Source organism: Puma concolor, chromosome E2 (genome assembly GCF_028749965.1).
Source record: "Puma concolor isolate L17-30 chromosome E2, mPumCon1.1.hap2, whole genome shotgun sequence".
Taxonomy (NCBI): Eukaryota; Metazoa; Chordata; class Mammalia; order Carnivora; family Felidae; genus Puma; species Puma concolor.
In genome coordinates this window covers 54,739,515-54,764,743 of record NC_141681.1, presented here as the reverse complement: position 1 = coordinate 54,764,743, position 25,229 = coordinate 54,739,515, and the positions used below count along the sequence as shown (strand labels likewise).

The 25,229-nt window shown below is 53.6% G+C and overlaps 1 protein-coding gene across 2 annotated transcripts in view; it reads right to left on the bottom strand.

Moving 5' to 3' along the window:
* Positions 1-21,245, bottom strand: part of AP2A1 (adaptor related protein complex 2 subunit alpha 1) — a 30,608-nt gene extending 9,363 nt beyond the window's left edge. For both annotated transcript variants that reach the window (XM_086690456.1, XM_086690457.1), the window contains exons 1-7: positions 21,040-21,245; positions 10,143-10,211; positions 9,851-9,993; positions 9,471-9,664; positions 2,762-2,891; positions 2,284-2,385; positions 819-927 (exon numbers count right to left, since the gene is read on the bottom strand). In XM_086690456.1, the coding sequence (XP_086546582.1) occupies positions 819-927; positions 2,284-2,385; positions 2,762-2,891; positions 9,471-9,664; positions 9,851-9,993; positions 10,143-10,211; positions 21,040-21,106 (814 nt within the window). In that variant the 5' untranslated portion in view covers positions 21,107-21,245. The remainder of the gene's footprint in view (positions 1-818; positions 928-2,283; positions 2,386-2,761; positions 2,892-9,470; positions 9,665-9,850; positions 9,994-10,142; positions 10,212-21,039) is intronic.
* Between the last annotated feature and the right edge of the window lie 3,984 nt (positions 21,246-25,229).

The following is a 25,229-nucleotide window of genomic DNA, read 5'->3' as shown; positions in this document are numbered from 1 at the left end:
AGACTCACACACACGGCCAGGCGTTTGCAGACATGTGCTCATGCGCACGGTTGGCTGTGAAGATTCAGGGCCGCACATCGGTCCCTGGCCACAGCAGGTGCTCGGTACCCTGGCCGAACTGAAGGGAACTGGTTTATCGGTCACCTACTATGTTCTGAGCACCTCAGCACAGGGTCCCTCAAAACTGCTCCGTGAAGTGACACAGCTGAGGATATGGGAGCTCAGGGGAAGCCCTGGCCCGTATGGCGGAGTGAGGGATTTACAGCGAGAGGGTGCAGTCAGGCTCTGCCCCTTAGTCACGGCCTGGGCCTGGAAAGGTGATGTTGCCTCTCCAAACCTGTTTCCCTGTTTGCGTATTGCAGGGATGGCTCCCCCTCACCGGCTCTGTCGGGAGCACATAGACACCCCCGGTGCCTTACCTGGCTCGCTAAGGGCGCAACATCCACACCATGGCTGTGACCTCGAGCAACAAGGTCACGGACACCTCTGACAGAGCTATGCTAATCCAGACGGCACTGCCTGGAATCACCCCCTGATCTGCTGGGTGACCTTGGGCAAGGACCCCCTCCTTCCCAAGCCTTGGTCTCCCCCTCACTAAAATGGGTGTGACAACAGCTCCTACGTTACAGGGCTAGAGCACAAGCGTGGCTTCCCAGGGACCCCAGCCCACAGCAGATCAACACACGCCGTGATCTGTCTGATTCTTTGGGTTGCCATCCCCCCCCCCCACCACTGCAGCCTCGCAGAAACCCTGATAGCCCCCCGCCCCTGGCCAGGTCAGAGGCCCCGGATCCCCGGCCAGGTGGGCTCGGCGGTACCTGGCGGCGGGTAGCACTGCAGCAGACGCAGAAGCTTCACCGAGAGCCAGGGCGCTGGGACGAAGTAGTAGGTATAGTCCTGGAGGTCGGTGGAGGCCGAGGAGACGATCTGGGGGCGGGAAGAGGGGGTGAGGCCCGGACAGGGAAGGGCGGGGCAGAGTGACACTGCCTTCCCCAGGGGGCGCAGGAATCTGAGGCTGGGGGAGGGGAGGGAGGAAGCCAGGGGGCACACGGCGAGGGACGACCTCGGCTGCGGTGCTCGCCGATTTTTTTTTTAATTTAATTTTTAATTTTTTAAAAATTTACATCCGAATTAGTTAGCATGGTGCCTGTCGAGTTTTTGACAGTGCTGCCGTCTGAAGGGCAGGAAGTCTCTGCCGATCCAATTCCCTCCCGTGAGCTCCTTGCTCCAAGGGCTGACAGCGTGGAGCCTGCTTGGGATTCTCTCCCCCCCACACCCCTGCCCTTCCCCTGCTTCTTCTCTCTCTCAAAAATAAACAAACATTAAAAAAAAAGAAAGAAAGAAAGGCTCGGGGAATAGGTGGGGAATTAGTCGAAGGGTGTGGGACTTCTCCTTATGGCAAACTCCTGCTCACCCCTCCTCCAGGAAGCATTCCCACCATGCTCTGTGCCACTGCCATGATGGTATGTGCCCTGACCCGAGTGTCACTGTAGGTGTCTCCCGGACCAGCCTGGCACACAGGAGTATTCAGATGTATGGTGAATGAATGACAAAGCAACTGAATGAGCTGGTGTGTTTGTTCTCTTTGCTTGAGAATCCAGGCCTCCCCTTACCTGCCCAGGAAATGTTCATATTCACTCCATGTCTCAGTTCAGGGATCACCTCTCCCGGGAAGCCTTCCTAGAGTGCCAGGCTGGGTTAAGTGTCTCCTCTGGGGGTCTACAGTGCCCTGCACTACCTCCGTGACAGCACAGATCACTCCTGTGAAAATCTGGGACACTGTCGGCCCTACCGCGTGCCCCTCCCCCCCGAACAGGACAGGGCTCAGGCTGACTCATCTGTGTCCCCACAGGAGGCTTCAGGGCATGTTCCCAGGACATGGGCGAAGGTGGTAAGAGAAGCAGAAGGCAGGAGAGGAAGGGAGATGTAGGAGAAAGAGAAGTAGGAGAACAGGAGGGCGGGAGGTGGGGTGGGAATCCGGAGAGCTGTTCTCACCTCCCGGGTGCTCATACTAACACCATATAGACGGACGGACAGCAGCTACACCGTGAGGTGGGCGCCGGGAGTGTCCCCATTGAACAGACTGGGGACATGAGGCCCAGAGAGGTGAAGCCTCTCTGGAAGTGGCCGAGCCAGGATGAACCTAGTTCAGAGCCTGAGTTCATCACCACTGGGTGGGGCTGCCGCTCCGGGAGAAGGAGGGGGACGAGAGAGGGGCTCCAGGGGACAGAGAGCCTCCAGGGAAGGCCACCTCCCTGCAGCCAGCGCCAAGACCACACCCACCCGGCTCAGGCGAGACACGGCCAGGGAGATGCAGGTCTTAAAGTCGTCCGGGTTCTTCTTGCAGAGACAGGTGATGAGGCTGACAGCAGCCGTGACCACACCCTGCAGAGACAGACAAATGGCGAGTCAGGGCTGGGGGGCGGTGGGGAGGGTCAGACTGGGGATAAGTGCCCAGGCTGTGGATCTGAAAGCAGAGGCTCAAGGGCCTGGGGGGTGATGGGTGTGGGGGACACTGGACAGGATCCCTGGGGAGTCAGGGGGGGTAATCAGGGATCGACGTGGGGGTTTCTGGACACTTGGGTGGGTGACAGGTACTAAGGACACTGGACCAAGATCTCTGGGTGGCTGAGTAAAGGCAGGGACAGAGGTGGGGGTCCCTGGGCGTCCAGGTGGGATCAGGGCAGAGGCGGAACTCCCTGGGCTTCTACGTGAGCGTCCAAGGCAGAAGGGTCTCCCGGTGAGCGGGCGGGGGCCTCACCATGTGCTGGTCGTTGAGCAGGTGTACCACGCGGGCCGTCCACTCGCCCATGGGCACTAAGTCAGGCGAGGCCTTGTAGAGTCGCAGCAGGCACAGGGCCGCGCTCTGTTTCACGCTGTCCATGCTGTCCCTGCAGGGGCACAGTTTGGTGGGGGGGGGTGAGCGCGACCCCAGCCGCACAGAACTACAAGACCATGACCCGAGCCGAAGTCAAACGCTCTGCCGACTGAGCTACCCAGGCGCCCTGTCCATCTCCTCCTTATGACAAACCGAGGAACCGGGGCCAGATGCGTGTGCTCGAGGTCCTGACTTATGGGGAGCGGCTCCGGGGCAAGCCGCTGACCCTCTCTGATGGGTTGGGGGATGGAGAAACGGCACCGTGGACCAGCAGCTGGCGCGGCCTGGAGCACAGAGGGGGCGCGGGAGCTGTTCTGAGCGCCCGGGCGGCCGCCTCGAGGTGCAGCTCTCCCGGAGAGGATTCAACCAAAGCCCGGGCCGAGGGCACCAAGGGAAGTCCCTGCACCAGTCGAAGGTCGGGTGCAAAGACCTCTCCCAGGACGAGCAGTAGAAACACGAACCGCGGCGACAGAGCAGCTCTGTACGCTCCCATCAGACAGGCAGAAGTGTGCGTGCCGGCCGGGCCGGGGGTGCAGACACGGGGACGGGCCCTCAAGAAAGGAGCACAGCGGGTGGGGGTGGGGTGGGACAGGTGGTGGGCGCCCCTGGCCGGCGTGCCCCTGGGAGTGACGCGGACCAGGCCCGGCGATATGCTCCTGGACACCAACCCTGGGGAAGGGCGCACACGCGTGTTCAAGCTGATGGCTCGAGAACGTTCACCGACTGACAGTCGTCAAACTAAAACCAAAACTGGCAGAACGTCCGTCCCAGTGGTGCTCCATTAATGACCTTTTTACCCTTGTTACAGCCCATGTGTCAGGAGCCCTGAGCCCAGGCCATGTTTTGTTCTAGATGTTTCTACACAGGAACCCTCATCAGAGCTCTCGAGGGAGGTGACCTCTACCATCACCTCCAGATACAGGGAAGGGAACGTCCAGCCGCACACCAAATGGAGGAATAAGGGCTATTTATCACCTTGGTTAACGTGAAGACAGACGGTGCGACTAGTTAGGTAAAGCTGAAAACTGCGTAATGTAGGGATGTGTGCCCAGGTATAAAAGGACAAGGGGGCATGTGGGAATTATGACCATCAAATTCAGGGCACAGGGAGGTAGGGAAAAGTGGAGCAGCTGTGAAGGATATGGAAGGAATTCTACCGTAACTGTTTCTTTTTTTTTGTTTCCTTTCTTTTTTTTTTTTTTTTTTTTGAGAGAGAGCGAGCACATGCGTGAGCAGGGCAGAGGGACAGAGAGAGAGAGAGAATCCCAAGCAGCCTCCAGGCTCAGCTCGGAGCCCGACGCGGGCTTTGATCCCAAGACCCCTGGGATCACCTGAGCTGAAATCAAGAGTCGGACACTCAACCGACTGAGCCACCCAGGCGCCCCCGCCTTTCTTTTTTAAAAAAAGCTGTGATATGGGGCGCCTGGGTGGCGCAGTCGGTTAAGCGTCCGACTTCAGCCAGGTCACGATCTCGCGGTCCGTGAGTTCCAGCCCCGCGTCAGGCTCTGGGGTGATGGCTCGGAGCCTGGAGCCTGTTTCCGATTCTGTGTCTCCCTCTCTCTCTCTGCCCCTCCCCCGTTCATGCTCTGTCTCTCTCTGTCCCCCAAAAAATAAATAAACGTTGAAAAAAAAAATTTAAAAAAAAATAAAAATAAAAATAAAAAAGCTGTGATACTACATGACCCAGCAACCCTGCACCCAGGCATCTACCAACTGAAAACAAAGTTCACACTATGCATGTGTACATTATTCGTAATAGTCCAAAGGAAAAAAAAAAAAAAAAAGGTGGAAACTTTCTGATGGATGAATACAGCCGAGTATCACTACTGGGCCACAGAAAGGAAAGAACCACAGCTTCATACAACATGGGGGAACCACGAAAACGTTATGCCAAGTGAAAAAAGCCAGACACAAAAGGCCATGTGTTGGGCGCTTCTGTTTATCTGAAATGTCCGGAGTGGGCAAATCCAGCACAACAGAAAGCAGATGAGTGGTCGCCTGGAGCGAGGCGCAAAGGCAATGGGGAGTGATGGCTAACAGGCATGGGGCTTCTTCCCGGGGTTAAAGAAACGTTCTGGAATTAAGAGAGTGGTCGTGGTTGCACAACATTGTGAATATCCTAAAACCCACCGAACTGCATGCTTTAAAACAGTTGAAACAGTGAACTGGGTGTGATGTGGATTTGATCTTCAATTAAAAAAAAAAAAAAAAATCTACCTAAAAAAATATATTCCCCTGTGCTCCCGTCACCGCCAAGGCCAAGCTTCGGGAGTCGAGAGAGACCAGCCGAGCACTCAGACATCCCCGGCCTGGCCGCTGACTCTGACGCGGCACAAGCCCCCAGCATCCATTCCCTGGTGGGCAACTAGGACATCGCCTCTGCTCACGAGTCTGTCACACTGGCCTCCTTCTCGGCCCTCACAGGCACCAAGCTCTCCCCGTTGGGGTAGCCGGCAATTTGTGTCTCACCCAAGCCAATGGTGCCTGCCTGTCCTCATCTTAAAGAAACCGAAAACGGCATCTGTCACGACTGACCACTCCGTCCCATGCGAAGGGTTCTTCTAGTCCCGCCCTATGGCCCGTTCTACATTCTCCACCCATCTCCCTGGCCAGACCTCCACCGGCTGGGCTGCCCCGGGGCTTAGCCTCCTCGTCCCCTCTCATGTCTTCCCTGAGGCACTTCAACTGGCCGTGGCTTTAATTACTGTCCATCCTGCGCTGTCCCGTACGGTGGCCCCAGCAACGTGTGGCTGCTGGACACAGGAAGCGAGGAGAACCCGAGCAGAAACACAACGTGTGTGCGTGTGCGTGCATCACGCTTACAGGTGGCGATGACACGAACGGTTACATGGATAATTTTCATGCTGATCCAAGGTCAACGTGAAAATATTTTAGAGTGACTGGGTTAAATTAAAATATTAAAATAAGTTTCATGCGTTTATGTTCTTCCTTTGTCTAACGTAGCGACTTGAACCGTGGAGAGGCTGTGTGTGGCCCGCGTGCCATTTTTAGTGCTCCGTGCACGGCTCTCCCACACTCGCTCTCCAGCCTCGAGTCCCCGCCATCCAGTCGCCCACCGGACATCTCGGCCCAGATGGCCAATAGGCACCTCACGTCCCACGTGGCCAAACCTGGCTCAGGTCCTGCCTCTAGAGTCCCTGCTCCTCCCCAGTCTTGGTCATCCGCACACCTGTTCACCCTCATCCTCTCTCTTTCCTACCCCCACGTAACCCGTCCCGTCAGCGTCACTTCCCGAACATAGCCAGCCCCCGGCAGTTCTGACCTGGACGGCAACAGACACCTCAGTGGTCTCCCCGCTACCACCCCCCGCCCCCAGTCTCTAGTACTGCTTGTGGTTTCTTGAGCTGCTTGATGCCGAGGATTGGCCTCTTTCATTGTTTCTGGGACATTCTCAGCCGTTACCCGTTCAAACAACGGCCCTGTCACCTTCTCTTCCTTCTCTCTTGCTAGAGCTCTAGATGGCATTTTTTAGACCTTCTCTATCTTCCATGACTCTTTTTTTTTTTTTAATGTTTATGTGTTTATTTTGAAAGAGAGAGCAAGCTGAGGAGGGGCAGAGAGAAAGAGAGAGAGAGAGAGAGAGAGAGAGAGAAAATCCCGAGCAGGCTCCCCACTGTTAGCTCAGAGCCAGACGCAGGGCTTGAACTCCTGAACCGTGAGATCACAACCTGAGTTGAAATCAAAAGTTGGACGCTTAACCGACTGAGCCATCCAAGCGCCCCATCTTCCATGACTCTTAACCTCTCTCTCTAAATTTTCCATCTCTTCGTTTCTCTGGGCTGCATGCTGGTGAATTTCATCATTTCTACTGCCTGTTTACTAAATCTGCGTTGGCTCTGTCTACCCGGCTGCTAAACCAGACCACTTAAATAATACTCTCCATTTCTTTTTCAGATCTGCTTGCACTTCCATTTTTCAACTGTTTTCTTATTTACTGAAACATATGAAACATATTTATGTTACATTATATGTGAATATTCCAATTTGATTATTATGTTCAGCTTCCTTTCTGCTGGTTCTCCCTCATGGTGTTGCACGGCCTGTGTTTAGTGATTTTCGATTGTGTGTTACGCATGTTAACTGGGGGCTTCATCTGTGGTGAAGACGGGCTTCTCCAGAAAAGGCTGGTTTGCTTATGTCAGGCCTCAGCTCCTACCAGCTTAAATCACTTTAAAGTTTGGCTTCAGAACTTGTGGACAGCCCAGGTAGGGGAAAATCAGGCTGAAAACCAGTGTGTGGGCTGCTCCGTGCCAAGGTTCGAAACAGGTAATTTTGCTGATAGTCCCCGAGGGGATTTATTTCTAGGTCACCCTCACTTTGAAGTGTGGCCTCTGGAGCTTCTCCTCAGACAAGCTTTGTATCCTGTTCCCAGAGGCCGCAGGGCCCCAAAACCAATATCTAGGTTCACCCTCCAAGCAAACTCTGGCTTTGGCACTCTGCTCATTTTCCCAGGTGCCAGGCCCTTCTTAGCTTGTGGCCTGTATGCTCCTCGTTTTCTCACTAGCTCTGAATACGCTGAAGAATATTTCCTTTCTTCTTTTATCCAACATTGATAGTTGGGTTTCAGCAAAAGCATCAGTCAGGAATCTAGTCCACCTCCTACTAGAAATACACATTGTACCTTCTCCCATACCAAGCTGGGTGATCTTTTAAAAATACAAAGCCAGGGGCACCTGGGTGGCTCAGTCGGTTAAGCATCCGATTCTAGATTTCAGCTCAGGTCATGATCTCACGGTTTCGTGGATTTGAGCCCTGTGTCAGGCTCTGTGCTGGCAGCACGGAACCTGCTTGGGATTCTCTCTCTCCTTCTTTCTGCCCTTCCCCCACTCGCCCTGTCTCTGTCTCTTTCAAAATAAATAAACTTAAAAAAATAATAAAATTACAGGGGCGCCTGGGTGGCTCACTCGGTTAAGCGTCCAACTTCGGCTCAGGTCACGATCTCGCAGTTTGTGGGTTCAAGCCCCGTGTCGGGCTCTGTGCTGACAACTTGGAGCCTAGAGCCTGCTTCAGAGTCTGTGTCTCCTTCTTTCTCCCTGCCCCTTCCCCGCTCACGCTCTGTGTCTCTCTCCTTTAAAAAATAAACAAACTTGGGGTGCCTGGGTGGCTCAGTCGGTTAAGCGGCCGACTTCGGCTCAGGTCATGATCTCGCGGTCCGTGAGTTCGAGCCCCGTGTCGGGCTCTGTGCTGACAGCTCAGAGCCTGGAGCCTGTTTCAGATTCTGTGTCTCCCTCTCGCTGACCCTCCCCTGTTCATGCTCTGTCTCTCTCTGTCTCAAAAATAAATAAAACGTTAAAAAAAAAAAAAAAACTTAAAAAAAATAAATAAAAAATAAACAAACTTAAAAAAATTAAAAAACAAAATAAAATTACAAAGACAATCATGTCATGTGCTTACCTAAAACAAACCAACTGCCTTCCATTTCAATTAGAATAAAATCCAAATTCCCCTCTCTCTCTTGTTCGCTGCACTCCGGCCACAGAGACCGCCTCTTGGTTCCTTGAATGCAGAGAGCTCATGCCTCAGGGCCTTTGCACTTGCTGCTCCTTTTGCTTTGGACATTCTCCAACATTTTAAAATAACTATCTTCTCACCATTCTGGTCTCAAATTGCGTCAGCTCCTTGGATAGACCCTCCCTGATGAGTCTATTTACGCTTCCGCCACCACCCTTGCTGCCCCCACAACCCCTGTTGCCCACTACCCACTTTCGTTTTCTTCACAGCGTTTATCACTATCCGTATGTATTTGCTCTTTGGGTACCCTCCCTAGATGTAAGCTTCCTGAGGGTGGGCACAACAGTCCTCTCTTCTCCCTCCTGCCTCCCCAAACCCACAACAGTGCCAGCATATTGAAGGCCCTCAAAAAACATTTGATGAGTGACCTCCAGCCTCAGGATGATCGCACAGGCCTACCCCAGTGCTCCTCATCTCATGCTTTTCCCCCTTCCACGGCCAACCACTCCTCCGTGCCAGCCTGATGCCGCTTCCTCTGGGAAGCTCTCCCTCATCCCCCGGACTAGGTCAGGCGCCCACCTAAATGTCCTTATGGGCTCCCGTGCCCCACAGCATGGTTCCGAGAGGAAGTATATGGTTCATCCTGCAATTATTCAATCAAAGTTTATTTCCCACTCTGGACCATGAATGCCTGAGAGGGCGATGACCGTGTCCATTTCTGGTCACGACCGTATCCCTTGCGATCAACATGACACTTTGCGCACAGTAGCTGCTCGGCGGATGTGTGTTAAATGAATGAATGAAGAAGCAGAAGTCCTGGAGGGCTGTCACCAACATAACTTCCGGTTGCGACCTCTTCTGTGCTAGCTATTAAAGGTCACTTAATCAGACAGACACCCCACTGGCTTTGTTGGGGAGGTCGCTTCACACCATTGAGTTGGCTTGGTGAGATGAAGAGAGAGAACCGTGGGGCTGCCACTAGGATCTAAGCCCGGCATTACCCCCACATCCTGGCTAGGAGACCTTGGGCAGGTGATACAGCCTCTCTGACCCTCTAACTTGGCTGGACCTTATCTATTCCATCCCAAACCCCACCCCTCCTGGGTCCCCAGTGCCTCACCCAGCCACCAGGATGCGAGGGATGTCAGCGGCAAAGGCCTCGCCCATCTCACGGCTGCCCACGTTGGCGATGCAATGCAGGGCCAGGCACATGAAGGTCGGGTTACGGCTGGCCAGGTCATTCTTGATGGCGTTATTGATGAGCCGGATCAGCTCGGAGTTTGAGTTCACCAGAACCGAGATGAACAGGTAACCCTGGGTGAGGAAGGAGGTGGGGGGCTGAGAGCCTTGTGGCTACTTGGTCCTAGACCCCAACCCTCCCATCCTGGGGTCTGTACTCCTAGTTCCCTCCTCCCTCAGACCCAGGAATCCAGACTCCCAGCTCCCTCCTCCCTCAGACCCAGAAGTCCAGGCTCCCAGCCCCTCCCCACCCGGACTCACTATTTGCTTCTCCGTGTACTTGTTGGAGCTGAGCAGGTTCACAGCTTCCATGTGCCCAAAGTCAATGTCGTGCCCCAGCAGGAAGATGAACAGCAGTTTACACACATACTTTTTCTTACTGTAGCCGTCCAAGGCTTTGTCCCCTAGGGCCAGAGGAAGGAGGAAAGGGGAGGCAGAATGAGGAAGGATCATGCCTACGAGTCCCACGTATCCCAGTCCCCAATCCCTTCCTCCCTCAGACCCAGGCCTCCAGCCCCTCTCCCAGCCCTAGGAGTCCAGGCCACCAGCCTACCTTTGAACTTAGAGCGGATATTGGCCAGTTCCTTATTGATTCTCTTAATCTCCGCCTCCTTGCTCTTACCTGGGGAGGAGAAGGCAGAGCAGGTGATGAGGGTCGCAGACAGTTGAGCTCCCTGTCCTCATTTTCCTTGGCAAGGCCCCTCCCTGCTGGAAGAGCACACTCTCGCCACCCTGGGGCCTTGGGCTCTGGGGCTGAGGTTAGGCCTGGGCCCCGTCTCTAGCTGGGAGCTTCACGGAGGTGAGAATCATGTCTCAGTGGTCTTTACAACCCAGAGGAGAAGCCTGGCACATAACTTGGGGTGACCCTTGACTTGCTCCCTCCTTCCTCCTCTCACTGTGGCCCCTGAACTGTACTCACCCTATCTCTACCCACAGCTCTGGTTAATGCCTCCACCACCAGCCCCCAGAACTGGCCTGGCAAGAAATATATGATGGATGAATGAATGAATGAATGAATGAATGAATGGTTCGGCTGCCTTCTAACTGTCCCCAAGGACTCTCACCCCTACCCCATCCCCACTGAGCTCAGCATCTCCTGAAAACCTGCTCCTCCCCCAGGTTCCCAATGTCATGAAGGTCCCACTGCGTCCCAGTCACAAGGCCAGACTTGTGGGTGCTGACCTCGTCCACTCCCTTCCTGTCCCTCCATACATCCTGTCGCCCCACAGACCCACTTCCTCCATTTCGCCGCTGCCAACCTCTCCCCAACTTGTCTGCGACATTCCTACTCTTCTGATAAGATCCGCGGATGGGATGAGTCTAGAGGACTTTCCCTGACCCCAGAGGCTAGGTCCTGTGCTCCCCGTGCTCCTCGATGCTCGGGCACCTCCTCTATCAGGGCAATCCGGCTGGACGGTGACCGGGTCTCTCGGCCACCCTTGCCGCCTGCTGCGTCCCTCCCCACGTCCCCCAGTCCCACTGGAGCCAGACTTAAGCCATCTTGTCCTCGACAGGCTCACTCGGCTCGTCCGGACAGAAACCCGGATGCGTTAGCATTTCACTCAAGCCGTCGCCACATCCCTTTGGCTTGACCTACAGAACAGCGGGACCCCCGCCACGACCACCGCACCCAGACCCGAATCACTGCAGCGGCCTCCTTCCTGGCCTCCCGGCCTCCTGCTGGGGGGACTCCACCCCATGGCTACCAAGCCCTGTGGCCCTGCCCCGGCCACCCCACCAACGTCACCCCTCACCACCTCACTGTGTGTTCCACCCACGGCCTGCCACGTTCCCTCCTCTCTCAGGGGCCTTGCGTGTGCTGCACCCTTTGCCCGGCCCATCTCTCCCGTTAGCTCCTTGTCAGCTGGGTCTCAGCTCTTGTCACCTCCTCCAAGAGCCCTTCTCTGACCACTTCTTTAAAGACAACGCCTTGGGGCGCCTGGGTGGCTCAGTCGGTTAAGCGGCCAACTCTTGATTTTGGCTCAGGTCATGATCTCACGGCTCGGGACTTCGAGCCCCACTTCGGGCTCTGTGCTGACAGCGCGGGGCCTGCTTGGGATCCTCTCTCTCCCTGTCTCTCGAAATAAATAAATACATTTGAAAACAAAAACAAAAACACAAAAAAACACAGCCAATGCTTTATACTTGTTTCCACCATTAAAAACAAAAGTCTTCCCTAAGCACATTTCACACCAGGTAACTATTTTATTTATATTTACTGTCTAACCTTGGCTCCTGCTTTCAGATTATGAGCATTGCTTAGCGGGCCCTGAGCTGCGCTGTCCAATACGGGAGCTCCCAGCCGGGCAGCTCTTGAGCACCTGAAACGTGGCTGTTCCGGACTGAGATGGAATTAAAGTGGCAAAAACACACTGGATCTGGGAGACTGGGGGGGAAAAGAACGTAAAATATTTCATTGAAAATTTAACAATATCGGGGCGCCTGGGTGGTTCAGTCGGTTGGGCGTCTGACTTCGGCTCGGGTCGTGATCTTACAGTTCATGAGTTTCAGCCCTGTGTCGGGCTCTGTGCTGACAGCTCGGAGCCTGGAGCCTGCTTCGGATTCTGTGTCTCCCTCTCTCTCTGCCCCTCCCCTGCTCATGTTCTGTCTCTCTCTCTCTCTCAGAAATAAATAAACATTAAAAAAATTAAAAAATATATTGGGGCGCCTGGGTGGCTCAGTCAACTGACTGTCCGAATTCGGCTCAGGTCGTGGTCTTGCGGTGTGTGAGTTAAGAGTCCCACACTGGGCTCTCTGCTGTCAGCACAGAGCCCAATCTGGATCCTGTCCCCCTCACTTTCTGCCCACCCCATCTCAAAAATAAAAAAATTTTTTTAAGACACAGAGAGAGTGCAAGTGGGGGAGGAGTAGAGAAAGGCGGGGAGTGGGGACAAGGGAGAGAAAGAGAGAGAGACAGAGAGAGAGAGAGAGAGAGAGAGAGAGAGAGAGAATCCCAAGCAGGCTCCACACTGTCAGCACAGAGCCCGACGCGGGGCTCAAACTCACGAACCATGAGATCATGACCTGGGTTTGATCATGATCAAAATCAAGAGTCGGTCGCTCAACCAACTAAGCCACCCAGGCACCCCTCAAAAATAAATACTTAAAACAAAGAAACAAACAAACAAAAACCCATGCCAGACATGTTGAAATAACAGTATTTTGGTGTATCAGATTATGTAAACGTATTATTAAATTTAACTTTGCCAGTTTCTTTCTCCTTTTACAAAAAAACGTGGCTACAGGAAAAGTGGAAACCACACCCGTGGCTCATGCTCTATGTCAGCAGGACAGCGCTGTTCCAGGGCCTCCTCTGGGCTCCACACTGCCTGTGTCACCTCCAGCAGAGCACATGCTGTGGGTGTCGGGCTCTGCCCCTGTCCCCCAGACCACGGGAGGAGCCCCTCGCGGGCAGGGCCAGGATCTGGGTAGCAGCTCTGTGTTCCAAGGGCCTACCAAGTGCCGACCTGAGAAGAGGCACGAAGACATGAATAAGGGCCTTAAGAAGTGCACGTTGGGGCGCCTGGGTGGCCCAGTGGGTTAAACGTCTGTTTTCAGCTCGGGTCATGATCTCATGGTCCGTGAGTGCGAGCCCCACGTCGTGTTCTGTGCGGACAGCTCGGAGCCTGGAGCCTGCTTCGGATTCTGTGCCTCCCTCTCTGTCTCTGTCCCTCCCCCGCTCCTGCTTGTGCTCTCTCTCTCTGCCCTCAGGAAGGGGATGGAGGGCCTGGGGATGACAGTGGGACAGGGTCTCTGGGACCCAGGCGATGAAGGGCCAGTTCCTCAGTGATGAGCCGGAATTGGCCCGTGTGGCCCCAGAGGCCATCTGATCCTTCATGTAGTAATTACTCGGTTCCTGAGCCCCACGGGCCAGGCCTGAGTGGCGCGGCGACACGGGGCACCCAGGACCCACGCGGACGTTGCACTTGTGATTTGCCTCCAGGGGCTCCCGGCCTGATAGGGCACAGGCGATCAATGAGCCCTGTCCCCACACCTGAGTGAGACGCGCAGGGACAGAGGCCGCTTGGGGCCCTTGGTGGTGGCTGCCTCGAGGAGAGGACATTTGAGGAGGGCAGTGAAAGGTGAGGAGGGTTCAGGAGCAGTTCACGGGAGAGGAGAACCTGTGTGAGGGTGGTGGCAGGGGGTGGGGGACAGCGCCCAGCTAGGGTGCAGGGTGCACACTCTGTTCTCCTTATTTTTACTTTTATTGTTTTTTGTTTTCTGTTTTTTGGGGTTTTTTTTAGATGGCCACAACTGTTTTAAGTGCTTGCCTTAAAACTATTCTGTAAGGACCAAAAAAAAAAAAAAAGTCCTGTTTTATAAATGGACCATATATTACAAACCGCCTGCTTAAACGTCATCGCAGATAGATGGACACTTGAACAGCGATTGAATTTGGGGCTAGAGCATTCTCTGGGCTTTGTTTAAACCTCTATGAAAAGCTTCGAGCCCACCTGGGTGGCTCAGTGGGTTAAGCTGCTGACTCTTGGTTTTGGCTCGGGTCACGCTCTCACGGTACGTGAGTTCGAGCCCCCCACTGGGCTCCGTGCTGATAGCGCAGAGCCTGCTTGGGATTTTCTCTCTCATTCTCTCTCTGCCCCTCCCCCCCAACTCGTACATTTTCTCCCTCTCAAAATAAATGAATAAACTTAAAAAAAAAAAAAAAGCTTCGAGAAGCAGGCAAAACTAACCTATGGTGTTGGATGACAGAGCCGTGGTCATCCTTGGAGGGGGGTCGGGGCTGGGAGCGTTGACAAGGAGGGTGCCAGGGAGCTAAGGATGTTGTTTCTGCATCTGGGGGGCCCGTTCTGTAGCTGTGTTCAGTCAGGAAAAGTTCATCAAGCTTGACACTTATATCTGTGGGCTTTTTTTTTTTTTTTCATTAAAAAAATTTTTTTTTTTTACATTTATTTGAGAAACAGAGTGAGACAAAGCGTGAGCGGGAGAGGGGAAGAGAGAGGAGACACAGAATCCAAAGCAGGCTCCAGGCTCTGAGCGAGCGGTCAGGACACAGCCGGACGCGGGGCTCGAACCCAGGAACCGGGAGATCATGACCCGAGCTGAAGTCGGACGCCTACCAACCGAGCCACCCAGGAGCCCCTGTGGGCTTTTTTATACATATGCCAGCTCCGTGTATGGACACATGCATACGTAAATTAATACATTTGCATATTAAATTATATATAAATATACATATTTTTGAGATTATTTTGAGAGAGAGAGAGAGAGAGAGAATATGCCTGGGGGAGGGGCAGAGAGAGGGAGAAAGAATCCCAAGCAGGCTCTGTGCTGCCAGCATGGGGCCCAACATGGGGCTCAAACTTACATCAAGATCTGAGCCAAAATCAAGAGTTGGACACTCGACTGACTGAGCCACCCAGCACCCTAAATATATATTTTTATGGAGAAGAAATCACCTATGCAAAGGCCGTATGAAGCATAGAGGGACAACCTAAAAAATATTTACAGAATATATGTACGTGCCTATTTTTTTTTTTTTCTGTAAACACTCTTTAACGGCCGTGGGATAGAGCCCTGCGCTGGGCTCTGCGCTCGGCATGGAGCCTGCTTGGGATTCTCTCTCCCTCCGCCCCTCCTTCCCGCTCACTCGCGCATGCGCGAGCTGTGTCTCAAAGAAAGGGGAAAATAAATACATAAATCAATCAAATCAAATCAAATCGAATCGAATCTCAGGGCACCTGCGTGGCTCAGTCGGTTATGCATCCGACTCTTGATTTTGGCTCAGGTCACAATTTCACAGTTCATGGGTTCGAGCCCCATGGCCGGCTCTGCGCTGACAGCATGGAGCCTACCTGGGATTCTCTCTCTCCCTCTCTCCCTGTCCCTCCCCCACTCTCTCTCTCTCAAAATAAATAAACGTTAAAAAAATTATTTAAAAACCCAAAACACAAAAACCCCAAATCTCAATTCAGTTACTGCGACGTACGTTTGGAACAACTCAGGTACTTTGTGAATCTGCTTTTCCGACCCTAAGTTGTACGAACCCTTAATGCAGAACAAGTATTTCCAGGGAAACTGTGGCTCTGGTTGAGAAATGAACATCAACTGTCTCGTGAATATTTTTTTTTAAATATTGATTACACATTCAAATAATACGGCGGACGTTCTAAGTAAAAGACATTAAACTTTCACTGGTTTTACTTTTTTAACGTGGCTATTGGAAAATGTGAGCTTGCATACGCGGCTCGCTGGGTCAGATGTGCTCTGTGCTATCAAAGGCATTGCCACCCCTGAGAGGAAATACTCTCCGTGAAGAACCGGCCGCAAAAGAACACAGCTGCCGAAAGCATCCCTGGGCGGCCGCCTGCCATGTGAAGGGTGCACACACCGATGTGTCAACCCTCAGCCTCTGGGCAGAGTGCAGCACCTGAGGGCAGGGACATGTGGCTGCTTCACTCCCAGGGGGCATCCCCCGGGTTCACAACAGTCCCGACGCGGGAAAGGTGTTGAACGCAGATTGTGGACCAAGAGTACTAGCTGGCACACGGAAGTGGGTGAGGCTGGGGCTCAGTGAAGTCCTGTCATCCTCCAGGCCCTACAGATCCACTAGTTAGTTCTCTCTCGGACTGCAACTCCTGCCCTCCCTGCCAGCCGCGGCCTCCTCTTCCTGTTCCTCCTCCTCCTTGAATTCCTCCTACGCCGCAAGCACAGTCCTGCCCCAGGGCCTTTGCACAGGCTGTGCCGAGAACTTCCTCCTCCAGATTTATGCAGGCCTATTTCACCCACCCAATTTGATTCTTTGCTCCAATGTCCTCTTTTCAGCAAGAGACTGTCTGAGCAGCTTATAGAAGAGCACTATCCCTAACCTTGTCCCCATACCCCTTCCCTGCTTTATTTCCTCCCAACACCCACTGCTACCTGTCTATACACCTGAACACTCTATATTTACTCGTGTACCAATCTGTGCTCCCTTAGAATATGAGCATGAGAATATGAGAATACATATTTCCATAGAATATGAGAGAGAGGACTTCTGTTCACTGTTGTAGTCCCGTTACTTAGAGCAGCATCTGGTTGCCGGTAAAGATTGATTGGTTCATTCGTTCGTTCGTTTCCTTATTGATTCAACTAGCAAACATCTCCCAAGGACGCCCGTGGGCCAGGTCCCACAGGGGGCAGAACTGGGGACCCTGGGAAGGATCAGAGCAGGGCCTGTGCTCCAGGGGCTGGGGGAGATGCCACAAATGGAATGGGTCACACTTTTGGAGTAGGATGCACCCCAATGGAGGAGCCCAGGGCACTGTGAAACCCAGCACCACTCCTCCTTTTTAAATCACTCACTCGCAAACTCTCCTCGGGCCTAGTGGTAGCTGGGGCCCTAGAGGGAGGGCGGCCCCAGCCTCGGCCCGGGGAGCTCCCAGGCAGATTAAGTGACTGGGAGGCAGATCCCCGCTCCAGACAGCACAGGACGAAGCCCTCAGGCCAGGCCCAGCCCGAACCTTTCCCCTTCTTACCAGCAGAATTTGCCCTTCCTTGCCCTCCTTCTCAAAGCCTGCCTTTCATCTCCTTCTAGAGCCTTCCCCCTGAACTCCACTCTGCCCTTCAGATTCTCCAGCAGGATGGCTCAACACTCCTCTCCCTCCTCCACCTGCTCGGCTCCGGGCCCTGGCTCATCCACATCCCTCAGGCCTTCGGTTCCCTCACTCCTGCTTGAAACCCTCCCCAGTGTTCTCAGGACAGACACCAACTTGGCCTCTGCCCACCTGTCCAATCAGATCCCATCCTGTCCCTCTGTGCATCAGCCACACAGGCCTTAGCTCAGTCTCGCTTGGGCCCCAGGACCTTTGCACTGTTGTCCCTCTGCCTCCCCAGCTCTTCTCTGCCTCCCTCGGCCTGGCTAACTATGCCACATTGTCTGAGCACTGCAATCAGATAGAGCTTTCATTCTCTCGACATGGTGGCCCTCTCTCTCTCACGGACTTAGGACAGCTACACGTTTTTTCCACTTAAAAAAAAAAAAATTGAGGGGCGCCTGGGTGGCTCAGTCAGTTGGGCGTCTGACTTCGGTTCAGGTCATGATCTCACAGCTGGTGAGTTCGAGCCCCACGTCAGGCTCTGTGCTGACAGCTCAGAGCCTGGAGCCTGCTTTGGATTCCGTTTCCCTCTCTCTCTGCCCTCCCCGCCTCACATTCTGTCTCTGTCTCTTAAAAATAAATAAGCATTAACAAAGTTTTTTAAAAACTGAGATACAATTCACACAACCATAAAGTGGGCAAGTCAGTGGTCTCTGGTATATCCACAGTCTTGTGCAACAATCACCAAGATCTATTTCCAGAACGTTTTCATCACCTGGTCTGGACACCTCAGACAAACGAAATCATACATGTGGCCTTCTATGTCTGGCTTCTTTCACTTAGAATGAGGTTTTCAAGGGGCGCCTGGGTGGCTCAGTCGGTTAAGCATCCAACTTCGTCTCAGGTCATGATCTCGCGGTTCGGGAGTTCGAGCCTTGCATCGAGCTCTGCGCCGGCAGCTCAGAGCCTGGAGCCTGCTTTGGATTCTCTGTCTCCCTCTCTCTGCCCCTCCCCTGCTCACACTCTCTCTCTCTTTCTCTCAAAAATAAATGAATAAACATTAAAGAAAATAATAAAATAAGTAAATTTAAAAGAAAGAATTTACAATGAGGTTTTCAAGGTTCATCCATGTGGTAGCGTGCGTCCTTCTTTTTGATGGCTTAGTAATATTCCACGTCGCGGGGTACCACATTTTGTATATCAATGCATCTGACGATGGACATTTGGGTTGTCTTGTTTCCGCTCCTGGGCTACGGTGAATAGCCCAACTATGAACATCTATATACATGCGTTTGTGAGAAGGACTGCCACCATTTTCATGCAGTACCTGTCTCCTTCATGGGACTGGGAGATTCACAAGGGACACAGACCCATCTGTCCTAGTCACCACTGTGTCCCCAGCGCCCTTGGTAAGGTTTGAAACACACCAGCCATTCAACAGTGACTTGACGAGACGATGAAGGACCAGAGGAATCCCCGATTCTCTAGCACCAACCCATCTGGCTCAATTCCCCCCGAGTCAGAGTCTCCCCCTTCTGGGGTCCTGCAGCGACACCGACCTGTTTTCTCTTTCCTTCCCCACCTCCATCATCCAATCCCTCTGCAAATCCTCCAAAACGTGTCCCCAAACCAACCACTTCTCACCCCGGGTCAAGCCAACACCCTCTCTCACCCGGATGCCGGCAGCAGCCCCTAATCATCTCCCTGCTTCCGCCGCCACCTCGAGTCTCTTCTCTTCACAGAGGCAGAGGAATTATTTTAAAACATCAAGCAGCTCGCATCCCTCCTGCCTCTAAACCTTCCTGCCGCTCTCGTTGCACTCAGAGAAAGGCCAACGCGCTCTCGGAGGCCCACGAAGCCCTCTACAATCCGTGGCTGCCCTCATCTCCCGCCCTCTCCCCCTTCGGCTCTTACCTGAACACACGCTAAGCACGCTGCAACCCCAGGACCTTTGAACACACCATTCCTCCGCCTGGACCCCCCCCCCTCCACCGCCCCAGGGCTTGTTCCCTCGCTTCACTCAAAAGTCTACTCACGAGTCACCTCCAAGCCCCATCTCAATCCCGGCTCCTCCTCCCAGTCACCCTCTGACCTGGTATCATTTACTGTAGTTCTGTGTTTATTCTCCATCTCCCTCACGGCATGGGGGCTCCCAAGCCGGGGACTCTTGTTCACTGTTGGGAGCCCAGTCCCAGGCAGTGTCAAAAGGGGGTAACGAAAAAGTATCTGTCAAATGAATGAATGAGTGAAGGCAAGGTGCTGTCATCGGCGGGGCTTGCAGACAAAACTGAGCCTTAGAGAGGTTAAATGAGTCGCCGAGGGTCACATCCGTGACCGGCATCAGAGGCCACACACACCTACTCCTAGCACCCTCCCCCACCTAATCCACAACCCCTCCTCACTCACCTCTTTCCGTAACAACTATTAACATCTCTCCTCCACCTGACACCCAACAGCCTCCAGCCCTCTCGTTCACCTCCGACATGCCAGATCCTTTCATACCTCCTCAGTTCTACAGTAATCACAGAGGCCGCTCTTCAGACCCACCGAAGTGACAAAAACAACAGCCAAGACCGCCCAGTGCCTGGAATGTGCAAAAGGCCTCACTCACACACATTATCACAACCACCTCATCAGGAAGGTGCAATCAGCAGCCCCTGCTGACAGATGAGGAAATCAAGAGGTGAAGTCCCCCGTTCAAGGTCACATGGCCGGGGAGTGACAGCGCTCGAACTCAGACCCGGGTCTGGCTGACCCCAGAGCCCGTGCAGATAGAGCCTCGGAAGCTCTTGGCAGCTCCAAACACCAACACCCACTCCCAGGAGTTGGGAGCTGACTTGGCGCCAGGCCTCTCGTCATCACGACGATCCTTCCTGCTGGTGATCACTGTCCCCATATTGAGGTGGTCAGACGGGAGAGGGCTGTGGAGAGGGCTGTAGAGAGGGCTGTAGATTCAGGAGTGCCCTGCTCCCTGACCCTTGACCTCTCTCTGGAACCAGGCTTCCTCCAACCCTTAGCTTTCCAGAGCTCCTCCCCGAAAATTCCCAAGGCTCCCTGGGCCCTTCTGTGAGCTCTGGGCTCTCCCGGTTCTGACACATCCTCCAAGCCCCCACTTTATAATGTCCTCTTCTTTCCAGGCCCCCAGCTTCCTGTCTCAGGTTCTCCCAACACCCTCCACCTGCAGCACCTCTCCTCCGTGTTCCTAGATCCCTCTTTTCCCCTTAGTAACCCTTCTAGTCTCCTCACCACTGCCCTCCATGTCTACTAAGCCATCCTCCATCCTGGAGCTCCCCTATCCCTCACCAGGGTCCCACTATGGTCCCCCACCTTCCCATCTCTCCTCCCCAACCCTCTGGGACGTTGTATTACTCTCAGGCCCTCTCTATGCACTAGCCAGGAACCTCAGTGACCTACCTAGCCCCTTCCCCTCTATGACACCCCCTCATTCAGGCCCTCAAAGCCCGGCACCATTATGCTTCCTGTGTTTCACGTCCTCCAGGTCCCCTCTGGCCTTCTCCCACTCTATCGCCACACAGGGGACCCCCCCCCCACTCGTGCACCTCCTTCTCTTTCTATCGACATCAGGGATTTCTCTAAGCCCATAGCTAATAGGTTCCCCAAGCCTTTCTATCATTCCCAGGGAACACCTCTAGGGTCCCCAGCCCTGGGACCTTACTAGCCTCCTCTCCTCTAAGACCCTCCCGGACGCCTCTAGTCACTCCGTGTCGTCACCTCAAGAGGCACTCTATGACACCCTAAGTCTCTCCACTCCCCCCACCCTAAAGTTCCCCCCGGGGCCTCTCTATTCTCCCCCTCTACGACGCAAAGGCTTCTACGCCCGGGCCCCTCTGTAACCCCCGAGTCCCTCAATTCCACGCTCCCCCTCCCTCCAGTGTCCCCTGGCCGCGCTCTCACAGTTCCGGATGTCGGAGATGAACACCGCGAGCCCCCGCATCCCATCGCCCTTGGAGACGGCCGGCATGATGGCGGTGGTGTCGGCTCCAGGCCTGGCCGGGCAGGGCACAGCGCAGCGGGGGCTGGCAGGCGGGGACCGGGAGGAAAGGACCCCAAGCAGCGCCGAGGAGCCTAGCCGGCCGGGGGGGAGGGCGGGCGGGCTGGCTGGCGGGCGGGCTGGCAGGCCGCGGCTCCGCCTCCGGCCCCTCCCCTCGCGCCCGTCGTCCTGAGCTATCAGTCTCCCATTGGTCCGGATTACTGCCGCTCAGACTCGGGCTCACACCTCGCTCCCTCTCTCATTGGCCGCTGGACAAAGGCACGCTGCTACGATTGGCTCAGCGGCCCGCTATTTCCGTTCGCAGGAAGGGGGGGGTGAAGAGGCGTTGCCCGAGAGACGGGCGGAGTTCGGTTGCGTGCTATGGGACCTCCCCCTCCGAGCGGCCGGGTCCGATGCTGATTGGATCCGGCGAAGGGAGGGATTGATAAGAAGGAAGGCGGGGGAGTGGGCCTGGGAGGCGGGACTGGCGTTGACTATGTCCAATGAGCAGGTAGATCGCCCACGCAGGCGTCGCGGATTCGCCAGGCCTGTCCTATTCCCGCCCCCGACTGGGCGGCTGTGGGGGCGGGAGAAGTGCGTTGATAGGTAGAGAAGGAAAGTGAATGGGGGTTGTCACTCAGCTGGACTAGGATAGGTGGAGCGCCGCCTGCAATTCCCTGCTGCAGAGAAGTGCTTGGGAGGGGCAAGCAAATGTGAGGTGTTTACTGCGCAAGCGTTCCCGATTCCCTTTCTCCCTCCTCTCTTCCACCCCCGACTCTTTAAATCTTTTTCCAGGAAGTCTTCCCCTCCCCCTCCCTTGTCTAGCGGCCTAGATGTCGAAACGAAATTTCTCAGAACGGGGGAAATACGAATTCAAGTCTAGTCCTGTTAGGCATACGTTAAATCTGACGTCCAGAGAGGTTGAGTGACTTGCCCAAGGTCACACAGCTCAGAAGAGTAGAGCGGGGATTTAAACTATATTTTGTCTTTTAACCACTTTCCCATATACAATGCCTTTTTTTTTTTTCAACCATAATGCCATTCTACACATTGTGAATCTCTCCACCTAACTTGGAGCTCTTCCTGAGCAAGAATGGCATCTCGTACTGAAGAACGCTGGTTCAAAGGAAGGAATAGATGAATCTCCTTAGTTTAGCCCAACCACCACCCCTTGGCTCCCAAGCCCCTCTTTGATTGACTTTGATTTTGGGGAAGGACTACAATTCTCTGGGCTATTGAGAAATTTGGGGTAAAGGGAACTGAGAGAGTCCATTTCTGTCACCTCCAGGAACTAAACTCCACAACACTTGTCTAATCTCAGAAGTCTGGTATTCTTGGAATGAGCCTTGAGGGAGTGTCCTGGATCCTGTGAACTTCCACTCTGAACCCCCAGGGGATAGGGACCGGGACAAGAGCTGGCCAGGCTGCAGCGTTTCACAGATTGGTCCATTTGGGTTTCCAGCAATGGGGCTTGGGAAAATCATTCTGGATTCTAGGAGGAAGGACATGCTGAGCTGTCTTAGTGACCAGGAAAGTCCATTCCCAATATGGGTTGGGGGTGCTATTTGTCCCTAAAGAACAGAGAGTAGAGGACCAATTAGGGGCGGCGCCTGGGTGGCTCAGTTGGTTAAGCCTCTGACTCTTGGTTAACCCCACATAGGGCTCCATGCTGACAGTGTGGAGCCTGCTTGAGATTCTTTCTCTCTCTGCTCCTTCCTTGTTCTCTCTCTCAAAAATAAACTTAAAAAAAAAAAAAAAACACAACGAACAACTAATAGGAATGTGAGTTGGAAAAAGTCATTTTTATGGAAAGATACGTTAAGCGTTGCAAGGACTGAAGGAGCCCTGAAGGAGTGGGTTAAGCATTGGATTCTTGATTTCGGCTGAGGTCATGACCTCACGCTTCATGGGTTCGAGCCCTGCCTGCCTCCAGCTCTGCACCAACAGGGCTGAGCCTGCTTGGAATTCTCTTTCTCCCTTTCTCTGCCCCTCCCCCGCTCTCAAAATAAATTAACAAACTCAAAAAAGAGGAAACACTCTCTCCCGGAGAATATCTTTAAAAATACATATTCCTGACAGGATTCGAACTTGTCCTCTTTTTGGACAAGAGAAACACGGAGAGTCCCAAGAACAGGAAAAGTGTGTCTAAGTGTGCCTTCCCTGCCTCAACTCTCCACCTCACTTTCACCCAACCACCTTCCACCCTTTGCCCAGGGCCACCTGAGGCCAGATGGAGTTAACTCTGGGCTCAGTATGGGGGGGAAGGATGTCCTGAAATTAGGTCCTGATACAGATAGGTGGGGGAACTCAGTCCTCCCTCCACACATACCCTACCCTAGAGCCCATGAAGTAACCAAAACTTAATTTTCAAGACTGGCCCTAAAGCAAAGGCATTCTGGATTCTAATAGGGAGTCAGACCCGGAAGGCTGATTTAACTTTCTGGAAAACCTGGGATTGTTTGATCCTGTGTGGGGGCAGTCCTGGACCCTCCCCCCCATCACAGGAACTCATGACCCCTGTTGAATTAGAGCGGTACTTATAAATAAAAATACAGTGGGAGCCACATATATAATTTTCAACTGACTCGAGCTATATTTTTTAGTTAAAAAAGTGAAATTAATTTTAATAATATATTGTATTGGGGGCGCCTGGGTGGCTCAGTCGGTTAAGCGTCCGACTTCGGCTCAGGTCATGATCTCGCGGTTCGTGAGTTCAAGCCCCGCGTCAGGCTCTGTGCTGATGGCTCGGAGCCTGGAGCCTGTTTCAGATTCTGTGTCTCCCACTCTCTGACCCTCCCCCGTTCATGCTTTGTCTCTCTCTGTCTCAAAAATAAATAAACGTTAAAAAAATTAAGTAATATATTGTATTGAAGCCAACATACCTCGAATACTATCATTTGAACATATTTGCCATTCTAATTTTCCTAAATCTTTGCTTTTGTTTTGAGACAGGGAGCACATGTGCAAGTGGGAAAGGGGCAGAGGGAGAGAGAGAGAGGATCCCAAGCAGGCTCCAGGCTCAGCACGGAGCCCAACTCCAGACTTGATCCCACAACCCTAGGATCATGACCCGAGCCAAAATCAAGAGTCAGATGCTCAACCAACTGAGCCACCGAGGAGCCTCTAATTTTCCTGAGTCTTTGAAATCCTGTGTTTTCTACTTAGAGCACACCTTGATTGAGACTCACCACATTACAGGCACTCAGTAGCTAAAAGTCATTGATTGTGCCTGTGAACTTGGAATTATAGAATTTAGGAAGGAATGAAGGAAGGAAGGAAAGAAAGGGGAAGGGAGGGGAGGGGAAAGGGAGGGGAGGAGAGGACAGGGAAGGGAAGGGGAGGGAAGGGAAGGGAAGAATTATAGGGCTGGTTTGAACAAGACAATTATGGGGCTCCGGGGTTCAAGAACTAATCCACTGTTAGGTTTTAAGACCAGACTTTGAACAAGTCCACATTTGGGGGTCTAATGAGCTTTGGGAAGACCTATTCATTAAGAAGAAACCCCAGGGGTAGCCCAAGTATCTCATGGATTGAACCAGCAATAGCTCCTAAGACTTTGGCCTCTGCAAACCAACTCTTGATTTTCTCCAGAAAAACTGGACTCATCCTCAGTCTTCCCATTTGGGCAAAGGGGCCCTCCATCAATCACTTGGGCACTCTTGCCAGAACCCCGTCCCTCCCCCTCACGCCAAGGGCGGAACACATCTGAAGTCAAGCCACCTCCGTCGGTCGCCATGCAGGCTACCGTCACCGTCATCATCCCTTCCCTGGAAACTTGCAGTGACGTACCTTATGACTGTCCCCGCTTCCATCCTGGCCACCCACAGTCCACCCCCCACACACCAGGGCACTTCTTTCAACAATTATCAGCTGTGTCCTTCCCCAGCATAAAGGCTTCAGCCACACTGGCCTCCCCTTGGCCATTCCGACCCTCCAGACCCGTTCCTAAGCTCCACCTCTACCCCCAGCGTCCCCCAACCAAATTCTTGTTTCTTTGTCTGTTCCCTGCCTGCCCCGGCGCAGCACCCCCCCCCCCACCAGAATCTTGGATCCCCCAGCAGCGGGACACAAGCAGCGGGACCCAGACCCCAGAGTACCCCACGAATCCAGGGTA